This window comes from Akebia trifoliata, chromosome 10 (assembly GCF_017979445.1).
Source record: "Akebia trifoliata isolate Shusen 1 chromosome 10, ASM1797944v1, whole genome shotgun sequence".
Lineage (NCBI taxonomy): Eukaryota > Viridiplantae > Streptophyta > Magnoliopsida > Ranunculales > Lardizabalaceae > Akebia > Akebia trifoliata.
This window is the reverse complement of record NC_141384.1, coordinates 4,066,662-4,088,605: the sequence shown is the minus strand read 5'-3', so window position 1 is coordinate 4,088,605 and position 21,944 is coordinate 4,066,662. Positions and strand designations below refer to the sequence as shown.

The 21,944-nt window shown below is 34.3% G+C and overlaps 2 protein-coding genes across 2 annotated transcripts; one reads left to right on the top strand and one right to left on the bottom strand.

Annotated features, from left to right (window-relative positions):
* The first annotated feature begins 794 nt into the window (after nucleotides 1-794).
* On the top strand, nucleotides 795-8,671 carry SCY1 (SECY homolog 1). Its single transcript, XM_086456587.1, has 8 exons — nucleotides 795-1,069; nucleotides 2,332-2,489; nucleotides 2,582-2,967; nucleotides 4,560-4,859; nucleotides 4,940-5,029; nucleotides 5,897-6,020; nucleotides 6,965-7,128; nucleotides 8,175-8,671. Exons 1-8 carry the CDS (start codon nucleotides 882-884, stop codon nucleotides 8,403-8,405), a joined length of 1,641 nt encoding a protein of 546 aa, XP_086312713.1. The 5' UTR covers nucleotides 795-881; the 3' UTR covers nucleotides 8,406-8,671.
* LOC147392842 (cyclic nucleotide-gated ion channel 17-like) lies at nucleotides 8,542-20,145 on the bottom strand. Its single transcript, XM_086456585.1, is given in 8 exon segments — nucleotides 8,542-10,394; nucleotides 10,491-10,727; nucleotides 11,228-11,339; nucleotides 12,702-12,997; nucleotides 13,509-13,721; nucleotides 18,845-19,278; nucleotides 19,281-19,423; nucleotides 19,517-20,145. Coding segments are annotated over 8 exon segments (2,208 nt in total). The 5' UTR covers nucleotides 19,546-20,145; the 3' UTR covers nucleotides 8,542-9,650.
* Nucleotides 20,146-21,944: the final 1,799 nt, after the last annotated feature.

The window sequence follows — 21,944 nt, the reverse complement described above, 5'->3', positions numbered from 1 at the left end:
TAATTTTGAAATAAAAGAATATCTTAAATCATCTATAATATATAAAAGGAAATGGCAAAATAAATTGGTTCCGGATACCCATTAGATAGAACCTAACAATTCTGATTCCTGTCAATTCAGTTTCATTTTATACTCATCTTTAATTACTTCCAACAAAAAGGGAATCAGAACCAAAGTTTTCAATTATGATGCTGTTTTAGTTAAATGGGTACTCATTGACACCCCTAAATAAACCATGAGTCAAGATGACTGAATTGTTATTTTCTTCAATATAATGTTTTATAGATCATAGAAGAAGTGCTACAGGGAATATGTGTTTAAAGAAGATCTGCTCTCACACACACACACACTTACTTTTAATAATAAATAAATAAACATATGGTGCAGAGGATCCACTCCCAAGCCAACTAAATTGTGGTAAAGAGGATTAGGCCCATCAATAACCAGATCAATAGATCAAGAATTTGGATTCCAATAAAGATCCAATTTGATAGCCTATCTGATCAATTCTGGTTTAACCATGTCCAGATCCGATGAGGTCCCACCTGTAAAATTAAGGAATTGTGGAAATTATATAACATATATTATTTGATTGAATGTATGAGGTTTAATTGTATTTGGTATATCAAATAGGATCTTTTTTAATCCAAGACCCTATCCAATTCTTGTCGGATCAAATCCAAGATTCGTATGATGCTTCGGTAACAAAACGCCTTGATAATGCCACCTCAGCTGCCAAGTGAAAGAAAAAAAAAAAATTGTCCCAGAGAAGAGATTTAGTGTTCCCCTCCAGAAAATTCATCCCCATTTCCACTGCTCTATCCCAATAACGTTAGAACAGAAGTAAAAAAAAAGAAACGAAGGCAGAGAAGAGAGCGATAATGTTGTTAATGGTCAGAGAAGCAGCTTCTTCTTCACTGGTCTTCTTCAATCACTCATCTTTCTCTCGAACTCCTAATAAAACCTCACCAAATTCACGAAAAAATTCGACTTTCAGAGCGAGCTTCACTGTCGAGAGGAAACCCAACAATAACCCCACATGGAATCTCAGTCTTCCCTTCAACAGAAGGTACGGCTTTACTCTAGTTTCTCTCTCAAACCCATCTGTCATCTCTTCTCCAAAAGCCTTTTTAATTTAATGTTCCAAATTGGTTTTCGAATTCTTCTCCCAAATGGGTCATTGAATTATTTGTATAATTTCGCTTATTTTGAATCTAAGTACCTTCTGCACAATGTTTAGGGTCTGTTGGGATTTTAATTTTTCTTGAAAAAAAATTGATAAAATATCTTATTTTTGGTATAAAATGACAATCAAAATAGACCACAAATTTTCAGAGATAGAGATGAATGTTTGGAATCAAGGGTGGGTCTTCCCTATATAGACTAAATCCAGGATAAAGAGTTCTGTTGTTTTGTTTGGAGGAATAATAGGGATAAGGGAAGCATAAAACGTTTGGTATCCTTGAAACTGTTTGATTTTTTGAGGATATTGTAATCTTCTTAGTTGTATCCCCTCAAAGTGGGAGAGGTTTTAGAGAAATGGAGGAATAGAATTCGTTTATCCAACCTGAAAATCTTTGTGGTAAGGCTTGGTTGTTGTTTTAGAGAAAATTTTGTGTACGCTCGCATGGTTAAATTTCGAATCAGATAACCTCTCGAAAGTGATATAAATTTCATCCACTAAAGATGTTAGTTTTGAGAGGTATTGTTGTAAATGGGTCTAGGATCCTAATTGTCTATCATTCCTATTTAGCATATAATCGATATAAATTTCATCCGCCAAAGATGTTAGTTTTGAGAGGTATTACTGTAAATGAATCTAGGATCATAAATGTCCATCATTCATATTTCCTCATCCATTGAGTTTGATTGGTGAGTTGTTAAGGAGATAAATCCCCATAGATGATAGAGAACTGTTCTTTGGGGAAGCTTTTAATTAGTATTTCTCTACATATCGAGATTTTTAAGTGATAGAATTCTATTTCCTTTTTCTCAGTGAGCTTTAGATAGAATGATCCAACGTACTAAGCGTCTTCAGATCAATTCGGTGGTTTGCCAGAGTTTTTAAGAATTTTAAAATTTTTTCCCATTTAAAAAACCCAAATTTGTCATTAACTTGTGTAATAAATGTTGTAAACATATTGCAATTCTAGGATATGTTGCCCTAACAAACATTGAGCTTTCTATAAAATTAATTTTATGTTAAACTTGAGTGTATTTAAACTTTTCTTGTCTCCACGTTTCCCTATTCTTGAATCATTGCTCGAAATATGCTTACTTTGCTTTTGTGGCCATAATTCCTTTGTCTTGTTAATTGGAGTTTCTTGTCAGATATGATGGCTCAGATTTTGATCCATTGTGTATCAATTCAGATACATCTTTGGGTCTTAACACGGCTTGGGAACGTGTTGTAGACTTGTTTTCCCAAACGTTCGAGAGCACATCAAGTACAAGAAGGGAAAAATCTTCGTCAACTCGGGGAGCGGCAGGTTAGTTCTAGCTCACCCTTAATGAACTTCAAGTTTCAAATAATGGGTATTTATTCCTTAGCCCTTAACTAAGTTACCCTCGATATTTGCAGCCGCAATCGAGGATAGTTCTATTGATTTTGGTGATTTCTTTAAAGGCCCGCTACCCGGAAAGTTCCTCAAACTCTTAGGTTTTTTAGCCCTATCCCGACTTGGAATATATGTACCATTAGGTGGGGTCAATCAAGCAGCTTTTGCTGGTAATTTGGATCAGAATAGTTTCCTAAGTACTCTAGATTCATTTTCTGGTGGAGGCATTGGTCGACTTGGGATATGTTCTCTTGGTATTGTTCCTTTTATAAATGCACAGATTGTGTTCCAGCTTCTTACTCAGGTTTACCCTAAGTTACAAGAGCTTCAGAAAAGAGAGGGTGAAGCCGGAAGGAAGAAAATTCTTCAGTATACTCGTTATGCTTCCGTTGGATTCGCTGTAGTACAAGTAAGAAATTCTGTATTGTTTGTACCAATTTTTTTTTTAATTTTTTTATTATAAACTTGATATTGTTTGTTACGTATTGACCATGTGAGGGCGGGTTTAATTGCCTCATTAAAATAATAACTGTGTGGTCAAACCGAACCAAAAATCACAAAAAGAGAACAAGAACATGAACACCATATGTTGACGGGGTTCATCTTAGTTCGCGGACTACGTCACTAGACTTGTGGAGAACCAATCCACTATATTTCTATCCAATTACAAGTTTTTGACTCTGATTACATACATCCCGACTCCGATTACATTACAAATTTCCAATTCCTTATCTACAATTTTTCCCCTATCCCTACCGCAGTTATATTTTTTTTCCCGATTCATTATTCCATGAATTGCTGAAAACGAAACGAAGTTCATCCAAATTCAAGATCTAATAAATATAAAATAAATAAAAAATAAAGTAATTCAAATCGTCAAATTAACTTAACGAGTTTTTGGCTCCCGAATAGCCAACTGCCCAATTAATTCTTTATAACGTACTCTATTTTTCTTTGACAAATAAGCCAGCAGCCGTTGACGTTTTCCCAGAATTTTCCGTAGACCTCTCTGAGATAAATAGTCTTTTCTGTGCAATTGCAAATGTGAAGTAAGTCTCCGTATCTTATTGGTGAAATTGAATACTTGAAATTCAACAGAACCCTTCTTTTTTTCTTTTTCTTCTTGCGAAATAACTGAGATTAATGAATTTTTTACCATAAAAAGAATTCTTCTCCCCTTTTTTCTTTTTTTTACATTTACAGATATGGATTTTACCGATTAGTAATAATAATGCCAAACGGTTGAATCGATTCCCACTGTCCCCTCCGATTTCTCCTTTACATAGCTCCCTATACCACTGATTTTCCTCCTTCTTTACATGGCTTCCCCCCATTTTATAGAATTTAGAATCCCCCAAATAGGAATCCCAAACACGGTAAAATAGCAACTATCCGGAAAAAAAAAATTCCATCCCAAATTCTCTTCTAATTAGGAGTCCTACTTATACAGAAACTCCCTAAATAAGGGAAACCTCTTTATCCAGGTAGATGCCAATATTCTCCATGCCACGTGGCCATCCAAAAAATAGTAGTGTCTATTTTTTTCCCTTGCAAACTTAATTCAAATCAATGATGTACAAGTTATCCACTTAACTTATTATTTCAGTTTTGAGTAATTTGGACTGGCATGTTTTCTTGATTTCCTTTATGCTAATGAGTTGAATGAATACAAAAGTTTGGGTGAAGAGTTAATTGCCCTTACTAATTCAGACCTTTTCTTGAACTAATAGAATCAACTTGGAAAGAACTGCATTTCCTTAGCAACACAAAAAATCATTGAAACACCCATCATTGGAACTTATAGATCAGGCAGAGAAAGCTGAGCACCTAGAATAGGTGTTGGTTTTCACTCTTAAAAAATTAATGACACCCCGTAAAACACAAAGACTTTATATCATGAAAAGGGACGGTATTTCCAAACAAGATGTAATTTTATCATACACTATTTTTGTCTATCTTTGTAATTACATTTTTAGTAATCCCTTATAATTTTCGTGGCAGGCTATTGGTCAAATACTTTACCTTCGTCCCTATGTCAATGACTTCAGTACACAATGGGTGCTCTCGTCTGTGACACTTTTAACCCTTGGATCAATACTTACTACTTACATTGGGGAACGGATCACTGACCTTAAACTCGGGAATGGTACATCTCTTTTGATCTTCACAAGCATTATATCTTACCTGCCTGCATCATTTGGTAGGACTGCTGCGGAGGCATTTCAGGACGGGAACTACATTGGACTCCTCACCATTGTCTTTTCCTTCTTTGTATTAGTTCTTGGTATTGTTTATGTCCAGGTAAGTTCTAGCCCATATGTTCAATTTAGTTTAGTGGGATCAAGGGTTGTCCTAACATTTGACTCAACAAATTGTTTCAGGAAGCTGAGAGAAAAATCCCACTTAACTATGCTTCAAGATACAACACTAGTAGTGGAGGGCTTCAAAAATCTGCTTACCTTCCTTTCAAGGTTTGTGCATTGGGTTCTTGCTCACCCACGTTTCATTTTTAGTAGTTTGGAGTTCTGCTTAAAAAAGTTGCTTCATGGATATAAGAATAGTCCGTCATGCTAAGTTTGTTATGGAAAAGCTTGGACCTACTAATGGAATCACTCACACCACACATACACAATGTCACACAAGCTTATTATTAAAGAGAGCTGCTATTGGCACCCAACTTCTAATTATTACACCCCAATTTCTTTAATTATTTATCACACCCTAATTAAAGATCAAAACACACCATTCAAGCATTACAAAAGTTTGGTTCGAGTTATTACCTCAAAATTACAAAGCATTATAACACATTCACAACAGTTGTTTACAATTAGGATTTGGCCCACATAAAATCCTAAATCTAACAAATATTGAGACCCCAACTTTTACTTTTTCTCAACCATTGTTTTTTTTTATTTTTAAATTGGGGTGTAATAGGTAAAAGTTGGGGTGCCAATAGCAGCTATCTTATTAAAATTTAAATGGATAGTGTATTTTTAATAGGAAATCGGTTTCATTTGTCAATAAAATAAATAAAAAGTTAGCATTGATATAAATGTGTGACTGTAGAACTGTGAAAGAGAAACCTCATGAGGTTAACTTTGGACCAATTTGATATAAAATGATCGTGGATTTGATGCTGAACTACTTGAACTTGAATTCAAGTAAAAGTTAGCTTTGGTTAAACATGGTTCTGAATGTCTCCACATAGTGCAGCCTTCTCTCAGTTTCATGTGCTTCATGTCATGGATCTCTTTATTTTTGTATTTGAGTTGATGTATTAAATATTTATGTACGTATATAACATTTTCCATTTGAGTCTCCTGCTTCTGGTTAAGCAGGTGAATAGTTCTGGAGTGATGCCAATCATATTTTCTACATCATCATTGGCTCTCCCTGGTACCCTAGCACGCTTCACTGGTCTAGCTGCTTTGAAAAATGCTGCAGTTGCTTTAAGTCCGGGAGGTAAATCCTTCGCCTTTGTAATTTTATCTTCTAAAAAGTATGGAAGAGGAATATTATTATTAAACCCAAACCGTTTCTTAGGTTTCTTACAAAATTATTTGGTCTAAATACTCCCATTATGTGAATATATATTGGGTAAATTACACTTTGACTCCCTGTAGTTTGGCATAATTCCATGTTGACCCCCTGACATTTTGACAATTGCACTTTCCTCTCCTATAGTTATCTGAAAGTTTCACTTACGCCCTTTCCATCGACTTGCTGTCATCCAAACAGTTAAAAAATGATTTTATTTTTTATAAAGACCTTTTTATCCTTTTTTAACTGTTATACTTTTTATAGACAAAAATATCCATTTGAAAAAATGGGTTTATTTGTGAATGCTTAGATGGGGACATTTTTATAAGTTTAAAATTTATTTATCTTTTTGTATAACAAAGATAAAATAAGTCTAATCGTCAAAATGTTAGGGGGTCAACTGGAATTATGCCAAACCACGGGGACAAAGTGTAATTTACCTTATAAAGTCAGTACAGAGGTTTAGTAACCTTGGCTTTGGTGAGTCTTTATGAATAATTTTACTAAAGACGCCATCAACTTGAGCTAGCAATCCTTGAACCTGGAATTGTTAAAAAAAATAAAGCACTGTGGCATGACGTTAGATAGAATGGAATGTAGGAATAAGATTCATTTAGTCGACCTCATTTTTTTTTTGGGATAAGGCTTTGATGATAATGATTGTATCAACAATTGGATTGGATACCCATATTCATATTTGGATTTGAGAATCAATGAGATGTATTCCCATTTTCCATGTTGGTGTCTGTATTTGCATCCATATCGAGGCATCTTAGTTGTCAAAGTATTTGGTTGTTAGGGTTCTGATTGCTTGTATAAAGAACATTCCAATCAATCGAAAGCCTGACCAAATTAATTTGTTGTAGGTCCTCTTTATCTCCCTACCAATATACTATTCATAGCCTTCTTCAATTACTACTACACTTTTCTACAATTGGACCCTGATGATGTCAGCGAACAGTTGAAGCGCCAAGGTGCATCGGTCCCACTCGTGCGACCTGGGAAAAGCACAGCTGCATTTCTTAAAACAGTAAGTCTCTCTTCCTTAATGTAAAAGTGATGCTAAGCAACGTAGCGTTTGGTGATGCCTTCACCTTCACCTTAGATCATTTGGGCGGTGCATTAATGCATTCATCTGGATCATTCATTCATTAATGAGCTGCTTTTATTCATATTTTATAGTCAATTTCATACTGATTTAGGCTATCCAAGACATTGTGCCAAATTGATGTGAACACTTGTTCATTGTGGGGTGAAGCAGTACAATATATGAGGCCTAACACCAGCATACATTTACTCACTTTCAACATTAATTGAACATATTAACATTACCTTATAGAAAGATTCAAATATTTGGATTAATATTCATTTACTTCTCATGCCTAAGACTAGTGTCCTTTTGTACAGATAAACATGGTATTAAAATTTAGACATTTTTTTTTTCATGATTTAGTTCTAAGACTTTCCATTTCTTCGTGGCCAAATGGAAACACAACAACAATATTTTAATTTCCATGAAATATATAATTAATTTATACCAAAAAATTCAACAAAATAATTAATAGTTATAAATGCTATATGGAAATTAAATTGTTAGTAGATAAGATGCAACGAGGAACCTATCATGTATTCATATATTATTTTTAGTAACTAGCTTTCGTTGCACGTAAGCAGACCACTTCAATCGACTTTATCACCCATTGGGCTATTCTTACATTTTCACAAATATGTTCACTTCTAATTGTGTCTTTCGGGGTCTATCTATTCATCCATGGTATGCTCAATCTATTTGCATCTTTCTTCATCATCCAACATTCAGTTTCACAAAGCATTTCCTATTGTCCTCACAATTTTTTTTTCCTTTTAAAACATCTTCATCTTGAACTATCCAAGAGATCCATTAATGTGCAAGTTTATAATTTTTTGGGACATAATTGCTTTTATATTTTAGTTGATTCCCAAAGTGTTAAGGAGCAAGGCATACCCAAATCAAAGCCGTCACTGCCCGACATAATGCACCCAATGAAAAGTATGGCCTGAGTGTCTGGTTTACTAAAGCTTTTGGTTGAAACACAGGTTCTTAGCCGAATATCAGTTTTGGGTTCTGCCTTTCTGGCAGTACTTGCGGCAGGTCCTGCTGTGGTTGAACAAATCACACACTTGACTGCTTTCCGTGGATTTGCTGGCACTTCTGTTCTCATTCTTGTAGGGTGTGCAACTGACACAGCAAGAAAAGTTCAAGCTGAGATTATATCACAGAAGTACAAGAACATAGAATTCTACGACATTGACAAGTACAGCCCATAAAAGGAAAAGCTACTTATGGCACCAAGGCAGTGGGGTCGAAATATATGACGGTGTACTCTGTAAGATTACTTTGTTTATAATGATGTCGAGGGATATTTTTATTTTCCATCTTGTATTCAGATCCACCATCCGAGAGTTTTATCTGTTTTTTTTTTTTTTGTCGGGTTGAAGGAATTTGTAATTTTTAGTTTTATAATGTACATAACAATGTAAACAGGCTACTTCTCTCTTTCTCTTCTCAGTAAGAAATCGGAAGGATTCAGCTAGGTCGGGACTTGAAACCATGATTGTCAAGTATGATGTCTCCTTAAAAGACATTGTAACCGATCCTGCAATGGTTTAAGGTTTAAAGACTCATTTCGACGAGAAAAATCAAAATGGTTCCAACCCAAACATTTGGAGACATTTTGGAACATTCCTCAAGTATTCAACATTTCATTATGATCTCAACCAAAATCAGAATATTTCTTCAACACAACACGGAACTTCGAAGCATGTAATGGTTCATAGCATAGTTTAAAAACACATTGATCTCGAAGCCAATTGGGAGAAAGTCAATGGGAGTTGTCCATCAAATTGACTCATCCAAGATCCAAGATTGCTCATCTGATAATTTCAATTTCTTGGTCATGTTCATAACAACTCTGCCAGGTTTTACCTCTCTTATAAAAGTAAATGTGTTTCTATTTTAATTTATTTATTGATTTCAATGTTTGTTGTAAGAATTTAAAAAAAAAAAGAGTTTTATGATTGAACATTACTAATGCACTTCAAATTATGAAAACTATAATAATTTAAACATAAATAATTTTAATTGGAAAGATGACTCGGATGAGTTCCCCATTGAAGTGACTTTCGCACAACCATCAACATATTGAGAGACTTCCCCAAACATTGAAATGGTTTTTTATCACACAATTCATAACATTCTTAAACCCAGAATTGGCCCAATTGAACATTGAACATCTCAGTGACGCCACAGCTTCTAACCCTCCATGCCTCTTACCTATATAACCCACAAGTTTCAGCAAGTTAGACATAAAACTACACTCAGATACCAATGTACCAAACATTATATAAATCTCAGAACACTACACCAATCAGCATCTATGACTTCAATTCATGTATACATATTTGAAATTCAACCCCCCTTCCAGAGGTGGGGTTTACCTATCGACATCCAAAACGTTACTCTCAGTGGTAAAGATATGGACGGTATATACTTCCAGCAAAGTCAAGCAAGCACTAGTCATCTTCATCAGGTTCAGCAGAGAAGTCTGGTTCTTCAGGTTTCTGTAACTTAGGCATCTCAACACCACCCTTGGTTTTCTGAGCTCCTCTCCTTGTGTTTGCAGCAAACCTAGAAGCCAATATTGTGACACCCAAGTTCTGTTTCGCCTGAGAAGGATTTGTCGAGGCAGTACTATAGTCCTCTTCTACCTCTCGCCCTGTCTCGTCAGCTGTTTGTTCAGTTGAAGCATAAGAAAACGACTCCCGCATACTGATGTCCTTCGCCATTCTCCGCCTAATGTACCGACGCCAAGCAGCTTGTATGAAGCAGGCTGCCCAAGTTCTCCAATGGTGAGAATAGAATCGGAAAGTGTGCTGAAGTTTCTTACTGTGGAGCCGTCTAAACTGATTGGCTACGAACTTGAGATCTTCAGCTCGTAGTGCAAAGGCCTCTACTTCAACAAGGGCTCTAACAGTCCTTGTTGAAGAAGGCAAGTTTATGGTGGATTTTGGAAGCAATGCCCATGCAAGCAACTCCTCCCCACAAAAATCGCCAGGCCTCAACATAATTGAGTTGAAGAAACCAGTCCTGCCTCCGTTTGTAGTAGAGCTTTCTAGTCTTCCTCGGATGATAAAGAGCATTTCGGTTACAGGGTCACCCTCACGAACAATGTAGGTGTCTTCAGTGCTCAAGGAGGAAACCAATCGCTCACATATGGCATCAAGAAGTTGGTCGTCCATCTGTGAGAAAAAGGGGACCTACAAAAGGGGGAATACATAAATGAATATCATGATATGGAACTCCTTATGGCGTTCTTTAGATTTATAGAACTAAATATATGAATAAGGTCGTACACGTCGAACGAGGTCCAAGCAAAGGTGGCGTTGGATGTCTCGACGGAGATCAGTAGGTAATGCATGCAAGATGGCTTCTTCATCCACTCCTCGTGTTGCAAGCCACTTGTATTGAACAAATCGTCGAATACGTTCACGCAAATCTTGAGGGAGTTGGCGATGTCTCATCCACTCTTCAGTGTCTCTTCGCTTAAGTCTCCACTCTTCGAGCCTCACAGTGATAGATTGCAAGTATGTCTACATTAAACAAGGCAAGTTAAAAGTGTACTGTAAAATCATTTGAAAAAAAAAAGAAGGAAAGGTGGAATAACAAACTGAAATGAAACAAGAAACTAATACATGTTAACTAGACTAACAACTAAATATACATTAATGCAAATTACTGTTAATAATTACCCAAGTTTCGCTACTTCTATTTAGTTCATCAAATATGTACCAAGAAAAGTAGAAATAAGAAAAAAAAAACAGTAATTACCAACAGAAGCCTAACAAACATGGATCCAGCAAATTAAGCTAATTTCTCTCAACCACCCAATTGGTTGAAGTGTGAACTACTTTAGTTCATTTCCAACTTCATGGCATGAACACACAGAAAAGAAGACTAATTATCACTCTTGCATTCCTTCTAAAATATAAGCTCCTTGAAAAATAACCCATGAATCCTGATAAACAAAAAAGTCATTTGAAAACATATAAAAACTGTTGCAAGTTCAAAGGTAAGAAGATTTGTTAAGTACCTGCATGTTCCCAATTAGATGGGCAAATAAAACCAGCCCCACAATAGCAATGAGTATAGCAAATGAGGTTTCCCCAATAAAAGTGCTTGTTGACAAATTCTGTCCATATGAGCTGAGGAAATAAGCAAGAAAAATATATGTATCAAAATTTTGAATGACAGAAAGAAAACACTGTTACACATGGTATGCACATTATTAGCCTTTCTACAAAAATATAGAGAAAAAATAAATAAAAAATCAAGATGCCAATGCATTGTCTTGTCAAAATGAAGTAGGGATAGTAACCCTTTAGCCACATGACATGAAAGCAAACAATATTACTATAATAGTCTCTCCCCAGTGTCTTTTGGTGTTATGATTTAACGTACATGAATGTAATTAATTGTGTAATAGAATTTTCTTCAAGCCCACAATACACACACTTGAAGATGTAAACTGTTCCAACCTCGTATGAACTAGTTTGCTTGCACAATCAAGTATCAGAATATCAACTATTTAGCCAAAAGTTAGAACTTCCAACTTGATTGAGGTAATGAGAGCGATATGAATCCAACTTGATCTAATAGAAAACATGGGTTTAGGCAGAATTGAATGGAGGAATGAGATACGTTCATAGTCTCCAAATTTGGTGCCTTGTTGAGGAATTTGTGACTAAATTATGACTTTTCTTCACTGATTTATCATGAAGTTTCAATAAGTCACAACCTTTATGAACTTTGTAATTAAATTGTGAACTTTGTGATTAAGTCATGAAAAGTAAAAAAAAGGAGATGATCAGCTGTAGATGATACACTAGTAAGAGGATATGACCTTGATAAAGCTGATGGTAACCATTTTACCGATGAAGCATCAAAGAACTAGGATGCAAATAACAAGAACATTGAATTCAATTTTTTAAATCGGTTGATGAATCCTGACTTGGATTCGTGATTGTAATCATTTTATATTTTGAACATTATAAACCTAGAATGTGTTATAGAAATGTGATTACTTTTTGTGGGTGTATGGATGATACTAATATAGGTTTTGGTAATTTGTATTTGCAATTTAATAAAAATTTGAAGATATAATAGGAGAACACCATTGATTTTTTTCCCCATTTTTTTCTCACATTTTCAGAATTTTTCCCTTGCTGACTTATTCCCAAACCCCAACTTGGAGACTATGTTGATGAACTATAATTTGTCGCGTCAAGGGCACATAACTATCATTGTCATTTACGTGGACACATATTGGTCAAAGGACAAACACATCAATAAATGTTGAACCCAATAGTATACACAAACCAAAATCCAAAATGAAAGAACCATCAGTACTAGAATGAAAATAATACCAATAAAACAACAAAAATCAATAGTAAGAAATACTAATAGTATTGTACTAAACCCTATAGAATTCTTTCCAAACTGACCTAGGAAACAATTAGAGGAATCAAACTGCAATGTTCAATACATAGAAAATTTATGAATCTTACCTTAAGTTCTGTAAACCCCACCATAGGCAATAGAAGTATTTCTCAAGGAACTTTGAGGAGACAACTTTATTAGTCACAGCATCTTCAAATATACCATAAGTGAAACTATCATTTGTAGGATCACAGTCATTAAACACAGATGTGCTGTTAGCCCAAACCCTGCGATCATCCTGGTTAGAAGTATCACACTCTAAATAGGATTTGCATTTGAAAGGGTCAGTTTCCTTTCTGCATTTTGATTTCCAGCATGCTGTGTGCCGTTCAACCGATAGCACATACCATGATGCTCCCAAGACCTGTAAAAATATTAAATCTGTAACTCCACCCACTATCATAGAACCAATAAAAATTAGATAGATTTACCTGGCAGGCCTAACTGTTGCATTTTTATTACAAAAACTCCCTTGGAGTTCTGACAACTCCAAGGGAACCTTACTTTATGAAGTTTGTTGCCCACCAAACCTTACTTTATCAAGTTTGTTACAAAGAAAACCTTGGAGTGGGGATCCATGTCAGAATATTCAAATTGGAGAGGTTAATTTTCACCGTTGAATTTTAGTTTTAAATTTGAAATCTTACTAAGTTAGTCATGCTAGCCTGATTCATAAAGTAAGGTTTGTTCGGTAACAAACTTGATAAAGTTGGGGAGTTTTTGTAATAAAATTGCAACAGATAGGTCTGCCCAATAAATCTCTCTAAAAATTATTTAAAGAATATAGCTAGTCGGCCCGTAACACCTCAAAGAAACTAATTTCATGTAAGCAACAAGAAAATAAAATAAAATGAAAAGAAACAGAAATTACATACATGACTAGCTAACATATACAGTAACAGATTATAAGCAGCCCCAGCCCAAGCAGTTTTCGTGACAAGTCCAGTTGCTTTGATAATTTGAGAACTTAACGGAAAAATTAGATATAATCTGGGAATATATTGAATCAGAACAATCAGCGCAAGGGCATTGTTGTTATGATCAGCATGGGAGCTTCTAATTGCAGGTATAATAAACCAGATGAGAATCTGCACAATAAATCTGACAGTTAGCTGATGGTCAATTCCCACAACCGACAAACCTTTAATAAAATAAATAACATAAACAGGAAAATGAGGAGAAATTAAAGTTTCATCCTGATTGTGGGTGTTAATAAGTAACATCATTAAAATGAAAAATAATAAGATTATGTAATAAGAGCAAGGCTGCCAGAAACGCTAGGTGGGACACCCTTAGGGCCTTGGCAGCGCATAAGTGGTAAAAGTTATTAATGTACAATTTTTATATGAAGTAAAAGTCATGCCAAAAAAAAGTAAAAAATAATATAAACATGCCATTACCAAGATATAAGACAAACTACCAAGCAAACTAGTAAGTCACACAACAAACATGTAAGCAAAATAAAAACCAAGTAGCCACCAATATTCAAGTGGTTTAATGCCCCATCTCAAATGTTTTGTAATTTTAGAAATGCCCCTCCGAGTTTGGCTGAGTATTTGAGACAGACATCCCTTATGTTCTAAAATTAATTGCGTATTTCTAAGACCATGGTTTCTACAAAAATATTACATAGAATTACCATTTTAAACCCACTTATTGAAACCTCGCTTAAAGCGGGTGGGGCCTTGGCACTTGGATGGTCTAGGTGCCCAAAGCGGAGTCTAGGTGCAACTTTTGACAACAGTAGATAAGACTTATCAATAGACAAAAAATATCTATCTACACCCATCCTTGGCTAAGGAGCACATCTGCACATGATGTCTTTTGTTCCTTAGATTATGTAAATAGTTATGGAACATCACTTCCCTAATTCCCTAGTATGATCAATCACATCGGTCAGCCTCCATCGACTTTCGATTTTGCTTCATGCCCATTGAATCGTCTTATTTGAATTGTGTTCCACCTCCGCAGAATCCGAGGACTTCTCTCTTAAAATATGGTGAATTTTCTCATCTCAACCATAGTTCAAAATATCGAATTTCGCATCATATTGGAATATATCGGCTTGTACATACAGATTTTTTAACATTCCCATAAGAAACATTTATAGAATTAAATGTTTTGGTTGGTGTTGGTTTGTATTGGTATGTGTCGGAATATTTTGACCAAAACATTTCGAAACAAACCAATGCCAGAAAAAGAGAAAAAAAATGGAATCTTTGCACACAAAAAACAAGGGACTCGAATGAAATGAAAAATTTCTACAAAAAAAAAAGCAATGCGATATCCACTTTCAATCCTTTCAAATCCTTGTTTTTATGCACAAAAAGAGTTATATTTAAGAAGCCATTCTCAAATGAAATCCACAAGGAAAGAGGCCACAATCTTCTAATTATAAAAAGACAGTGTATCCATTTGTTACTAGTGTTGAATTTTTGAATTAGAAAATCTATTTTTGTTTTATTGGAAGTAACTTAATAAGTTACATTTTTACCATGGGATCACCCCCTAAGAAGTTATAACTTCTTGTAACTCTTCCAACGTCTTCTTGTTTGGGACATCCTTTTCTAACCAATGTGTTGGATCTTATTTTGCCTATTGGCACACCAATTTTTAATACCTCTTCTTCACACCTTGAAACAATGGGAACTCCTCATTGTTTATTTATTTGAGTTAATCCAAGGAGATCAATTAATTCTTTTTTTTTTTCTAATTTATTTTGAAAAGAATATTGTGAAATTCTTGAGTCTAAAATCATTTATTCGATTACACTTAAATTGTTCTCATTATTTATTATTTGTGAGATGTATTAAAAAGAGAGCACTGAATATTTTCAAGTTCGCGATAAACAAAGATTGGAGTGCTACCCTCTCTGTCATAGATCATTGTATCCTAGGAGACAAACATCTACGAACTGTTGGCACCGAAGCAAAGGTGAAATCTGTCTTAAGAACATCGCGTTTGATCTGAAGCCTTGATCTTAATTTGCTTTTACAAACTGATAAATTCTTTTAATTTTATATATATTTTTAATTTTCTCTCATAATATTTATTTAGGATACAACTTAACTTCTCATTTAATTATGGACTTGATTTATTTTCTTAATAAAATTGATTTGCACCCAAGAACTTGTATTTGATAACTTATTGAAAATCGAAGCATTAAACATGCTTTAATCTAATCTAACTTAGTGTATTCACAAATTGATGTATAATAATGCGTCTCAACGTGAAATAATGTGTAATACTTAAAATAAATAGTTGTAAGAGTCATTTTATAACCTAAAACATACTTTTTAACATTATTTATCATTAAAATGTTGGTTTTTATGAATATTTCAAATCAGTGACTATTTTGATTTTTTAATTGAGCAAAACATTCCTCTTAAACGACATTTTAAACCTTGCTCTTAACCACCTCATTCATGGTGTTGCATTTGTCCACAAAATATGATTACTTCTTTCTTTCCTTGTGCATCAGTGTAAAGAAAAATAAAGCATCCTCTATAAAATCCTCCATCTTTTTTTTTTTTTTGGATAGACCCATAAAATCCTCCATCTTGAGCCAAGATCTATTCTCCAACTTTGAATGAGCAAAAACATTATTTCAAGGATGGTTCAATGAATGCCTGGAGGGCGAAGAAAGTAACTAGATGCTTCTATTGTAGGCGATGATTTATTTCAACACAATGTTTGGTTCAAAAACACATATTTGGCACAATTACTCCTTGAACCAATCAAGTGATCGATCAAACAAGAACGTCCAACCAAAAAATGCCACCCTATTGGGGTTCCTCAAACTAATTTAGTGGGAAAGAAAAAAAAGGGCAAGTTAATAAAACGTCAAGGATAGATAGATTACCAAAAAAGAACCTTTTTCATTTCCATATAAATTTATTGTCTTCTTGCAATAAGGAGGGGGCATCAAATATTAAAGAGTAGATTTTAATTTTTATTTAGTTTTCTATTTTAGGACTTTAATTTTATGTTTTTTAAGTTTATTTTGATACTTTATTAGCCTATGATGTTAATATAGGTGTTAGGGGGCAATTTGATAACCTTATATTGATTTTTTAATGAGTTTTTATATGCTGAAAATTAAAGGAAAATAAAGTTATGGGATTGGGACATAGATGTATTTCTGCTTTTGTTTTATTTAAGTTATTTTAAGTTTTATTTACAACCATTGGATCTCCTTATTTTAGTTGGATGGTTGAGATTAGATTTAAGGTTTAAAAAACATTATAAATACTTGCTTCTGGTTGTAATTTTCTTCAATGATGAATAAAATTGAGACTGAAGCTTTGATATTCTCATTAATGGTGTGGTGTGACTTGTGAGGTCATTTTGTAGTGAGTCCACTATAACATTATTTTCTTCTAATCTTTATTTTATTTTATTTTTTTATTCTTTTATTTTTCTTGATTTTCTTTTAATTCCTTATTCTTGATTTTCTTGATTCTTGATTCTGGAACCTTGAATACTTTATCTTTTCTCTTAACCTTGAACCATTTTCGTCTATCCTACTGAAATTGTTTTAATTGCGAGAAAAAAAATATTTTACTTTTGGGTTTACCTATCCTTACCCAATCTTAAGCCAAATCCTTAACTCAATCCCCAACCGGATTTCCCTTAATCCCCTATTTTTCCTAAATCAAATTCTATTTTCTTATCTCCTCTCATCGTCCTAAATCAGATTTACCCAATCCTAAACCAAATCCCCTATTTTTCCTAAATCAAATTCTATTTTCTTATCCCCTCATCATTCTACATCAGATTTACCCAATCCTAAATCAAATCCTTGACCCAATCCCGAACCAGATTTCCCAAAATCCCTTATTTTGCTTAAATCAAATTATATTTTCTTATCTCCACACATCGTCCTGTATCAAGCTCTTCCACTATGGCCAAGAAATTTGGCTAATTAATCCAACTAGCAATTATTGGGAAGTCCTCTACATGAGAGAGTTCCAAGAAACCCCATTCCTGACCTTCTCAAAGCAACTACAAGGGAAAGCCATCCTTATACTTGACATGAAAATGTCATCATTTATGCAACTATCAAGGACGATCCTTTTTGGTCCACCATCCCATGGAGACTTCATAGGGATTTACTAAAAAAGTTATCCCTGTTCCTCAGAGTCTTTCCTCTTTCTTTTCATCTTCTTAAATTCGAAATCCTCTAGAAGTTCTTTGTATATTTCATTAATTCCAAGGAGCCTTCAAACCTCCTCCCAAAACCTGTTCCCTTTCTTTTTACCCTTTTACATTCCAAGTCCTCTAGAAATTCTTTGCAAACCTTAAAATTCCTTTCCAAAATCTAATGCCATGATTTGTATCCCCAAAATAATCTTTTTGGTCGACCACATTGTTGACGCTGCTTTACATTCTACTCCCACATTGGCCTTTGATCACTCTCATCATGGACCATCAAGATATGCTATGTAGCTCCAAAGCCATTTCCCTGACAGCTCAAATGTTTGTTCTCAAGAACCTTAAGCCAAGACCTCCAATATCATTTGGTGACAGCACAGGCTCCTCTAAACTAAATGGTATTTTTCTGCATGATCCATAACATCTCATAGAGCGCATCTTAGCTTCTCACATTAATCAAAATCAGATTGATAAAGAGAGATTGAAAGTATGTTATAATGCTAGAGAAAGTTTCCCATCTTATAGCTTCCAAGTGGGTAATTAGCAAAGGTAACAGCCGTTGCTCATCAATTCTCTAGTAGAGTAGAAGGAATGAAGTTGAACAGATAGTTCAGCTGGATAATGCTTCCAACCACAACTTAGATACCAAAAAAAGAGGAGAAAATAGGGGATCTTATCAACTGTGAAACAAAATGTAAGTACCCAAGCACATGGTAACAAATTGCTTATTTTACTTCTCTAAACAAGTTATTTTATTGTATAATCTCGTTAGCTCTGTATCTAATAATTTAATAGGAAGATTTAGTTTGTTTTTTTTGTGGGTAAGCTGGACTTGAACCCATGACCTAAAAGTTTCTTTGCAATGTGTCAAACCAACTGGGCTATGGGTCTAAGTCCAATAGGAAGATTTAGTTAAAACCACAACAATAGCAAATTACAATGGCATGAGAGAAGTCCATTTTAATTATCTGTGGTAAGTTTGCAAACAATCAACTAATGATTCTTAGCAAAACAAACACAAAAAGCATAACCATATAAAAATCATCCTCATTAATACCTGAGGAAGAGGAAGAGTTGCTGCAAGATCTATAAAGAAATCTGATCTTAAGTACCTACTTGCAATCTTCTTAGGATCCATTACAAGTTCACCCCTCCCAAACACCCGGGAACTTGGTGCCACATATGCTGTTCTAAACTTTATGACCATATGCAACAAGTAGAACAGATCGGCAATAGTTCGAAAACATGTCACAACAATTCTCAAATTCAAATCTGTCTTCAAACACGAAGAAGTCTCCAAAACCCCCACCGAAGGCAAGTAGAAATATAATGGGTCGATAAATAAAGCAACCAAACACGAGAAAAGGAAAACCCGATTCCATTGCAATACAAGCTCACTTCCAGGATCCAGTATTCTCTGCCTCAATGGCTCATGGTCTTCAGGAAAAACCTTAGAGTTCCCAAGTTTTCGATTCCCAGGAATTGTATTCCGAACCCCACCCCCCCCCCGATATCGGATTTCAACAAAGAACCCGAAACCTTGTATGCGGGAGTCGGAATTTCGAGGTGTTGAGAATCAAATTTCTCCCATGGTACTTCTGGGTGTTGTTTTACTTGTTTTCCATCAGCATAAAATCTAGAAAAGTTCAAACCAGAACAAAATTTATCAGAAAATTATCAATAACAAAAACATAAAATTATCAAAAACACAGGAAACCCTTATTAGTACCTCACTAGCTTGTCTTTCTTGAACTCCATACCATCACCGGCTTAAGAATTCAGATACATATATCAAAACAAACTGAAACCAGAATCAAAAGAAGTTGAAACAAATCTAATGCGACCTTTCCATGGCTAATCAATACTAATCGGAACGATTTCTGCTAGGAATCTTAAACGCATTGCTTATAACTGAATCACTCCTACTGAATTTCGATTCGATTAGAAGAAATTCAAATCTATTAGCATAAAAGCCCTATTATCAATATCTAGAAAAAACAGAACTTTAGATCCTGATCTTGAGATTCTCGGGCCGGCAGAGAGAGGGAGAAGAAGAGACAAAAGCTAGGGTTTCGTGAGTTTGACTCACTTGAAAAAAGCTTGGCATCGATAATAGAGAGAGAGAGAGAGAGAATTATTTCTGAGTCTGTAGAATTGAAATTCTGGATTGGAGTCACAACGTGAAGAGCATGAATTAAAAACTATATTAAAAAGAACTTTTTTTCATTAAAAAACAAGAAAAAAAGAAAAAACCGGAGAGGTTTGTTTCAGATTTCTTGAATTCTTCACCCACGATAACTCATGATACTTCCTTTGAAAAAATTGGACTAAACGAGTGTCAGTTAAAAAAGTAAAAGAGTTACATGATAGTCAACAGTAATTGGCCAACAAATCGATGCATTTATTGTTGGACTTAAAGAGTATAAAATTACGATACTGGACATTGACCTTTTCAGTTTTCGCTTCCTGCTCTCTCATCTGGGGCTGGGTTTTCTGGAAATTATTCCCAAAGCGTGTTATTTTTCAGCCATTTTAAGACATCCCTCTAGATTTTCGTGAAAATTAGGGATGCGTTTTGTTTGGAATTTAATCTAATGATATAATCTCATTATAGAATTTTTCATTGGGACCTACTAGTTGCACACCACCCATTACCAATTGCACTCCATCACTTAAAAATTTCCCTTTGCACTACTCCAAAAACAATTAAAAAAGATGTTGTACTATTTTTTTTATTTTTTATTTATCTTTCTCAACTATATTGAAAGAAATTGTTGCTAGTTCAATCATTTTTGCAAGAAATATTTTTTCGTTTTAAAATCATGTTTACAAAGTTACGTTTTCTTGAAATATACAGGTTCATATTAAATTCTAGAAAAAGATTAGAAAATTAGTGCCTTAATTAAATTGGAGTCAAAGAGAACACGAACAAAATCAATCACAAAACACGATCAAAGTAGAGCACAAACAAAGAATACAGAGCTACAAGTTAAAATAAAGCTTAAACCTCTAAATATTAGGTATTGGAGTGCAAGTAGTATGTTAAAATAGAGGTTATAAAATACCAAAAAAAAAAAAAGGATTTTTTAAGGTTGATGTGCAACCAATCGTTAGTGGTGTGAATTGAATTTGGATATAAAAATTGTAGACATGGGATTTTCATTGAAAATCTAATTTCTCTTTAGATTTTGAGTCACCACCATTCTTTTTTAGAAAATGGTGTGAATGGTCACCCAGTTAATTATTTAAAAAAAATTATTTTTAAGCAATTAGTAACTCCGAGATTTTGATAAGGAAACTAATCTACCTAGAGATTAGATAAAGAGTTTAGTTAGAGGTTGGGGAAGGTATTAGGCACCCCCTCCCTCTCTACCTTAGATAGTAACCTTTGAAACATGGTCATTTTGATGAAAAGAAAATAATTAAAAAAAAAATTAAGAAAATATCTATAATTTATGTCTTTAAATGAATGGACTTTAATTTTGGCACATATCATGGGGGTCTCTTCATTGAAAAGTGGAAACTTCAAAATTTTATCTTAAAATTACATTTTTGACACACACAAAAAAACCTTAAAGAAGAAGGGAGAATGGGGATTACATTATCCTTACTACATCTTACTTTAAAGTTTGGATTTATTTCTTGTTTTTTTTCTTGAGCTTTTGGTATTCTTATTCTTGATGATGTATTTGTTTTAGACTTTTAAAAAAGAGAAGAAAGAAAGAGATGATTAAAATTGAAGAGAGTTTTTAGACATAAGTTGGGTTTGTGAGAATATGAGATTTATATAGAATTGGGAGCTGATTTTGTAGGAGTAAAATGATCAAATCCTAAAAATAAATGAAAATAACATTTTTTATATTTTATTTTCTATTTGAATTTTTCAATTGTATAAGAGTAGGAATTGAATTTGTCTTTAGAATTTTAAGAGGTTGATTATGACATTGACATGTGGAGTGTAGAGTAAGGGGTAGAGTAGGATATAGTGGTAGAGTGATTTAAGGGATATGATGGGGGTAAGGAGTAGGATCAGATAGGGCAGTGGAGCAATTAAAGGAGCGATTTAAGGAATGTGTTAGGGGGATGTCCTTGGACTTGAGTTTTATGAATTTTTGTATTGGACTTGGGTAACGATTTAAATTTAGATATTGGACTAT

Excerpts from the sequence above, each read along its gene's own strand:
- SCY1 (XM_086456587.1), top strand. The coding sequence starts at position 882 with ATGTTGTTAATGGTCAGAGAAGCAGCTTCTTCTTCACTGGTCTTCTTC. Across the intron at positions 1,070-2,331 it reads AGTCTTCCCTTCAACAGAAG|ATATGATGGCTCAGATTTTG; the intron begins GTACGGCTTTAC and ends GTTTCTTGTCAG. Across the intron at positions 6,021-6,964 it reads AGTTGCTTTAAGTCCGGGAG|GTCCTCTTTATCTCCCTACC; the intron begins GTAAATCCTTCG and ends AATTTGTTGTAG.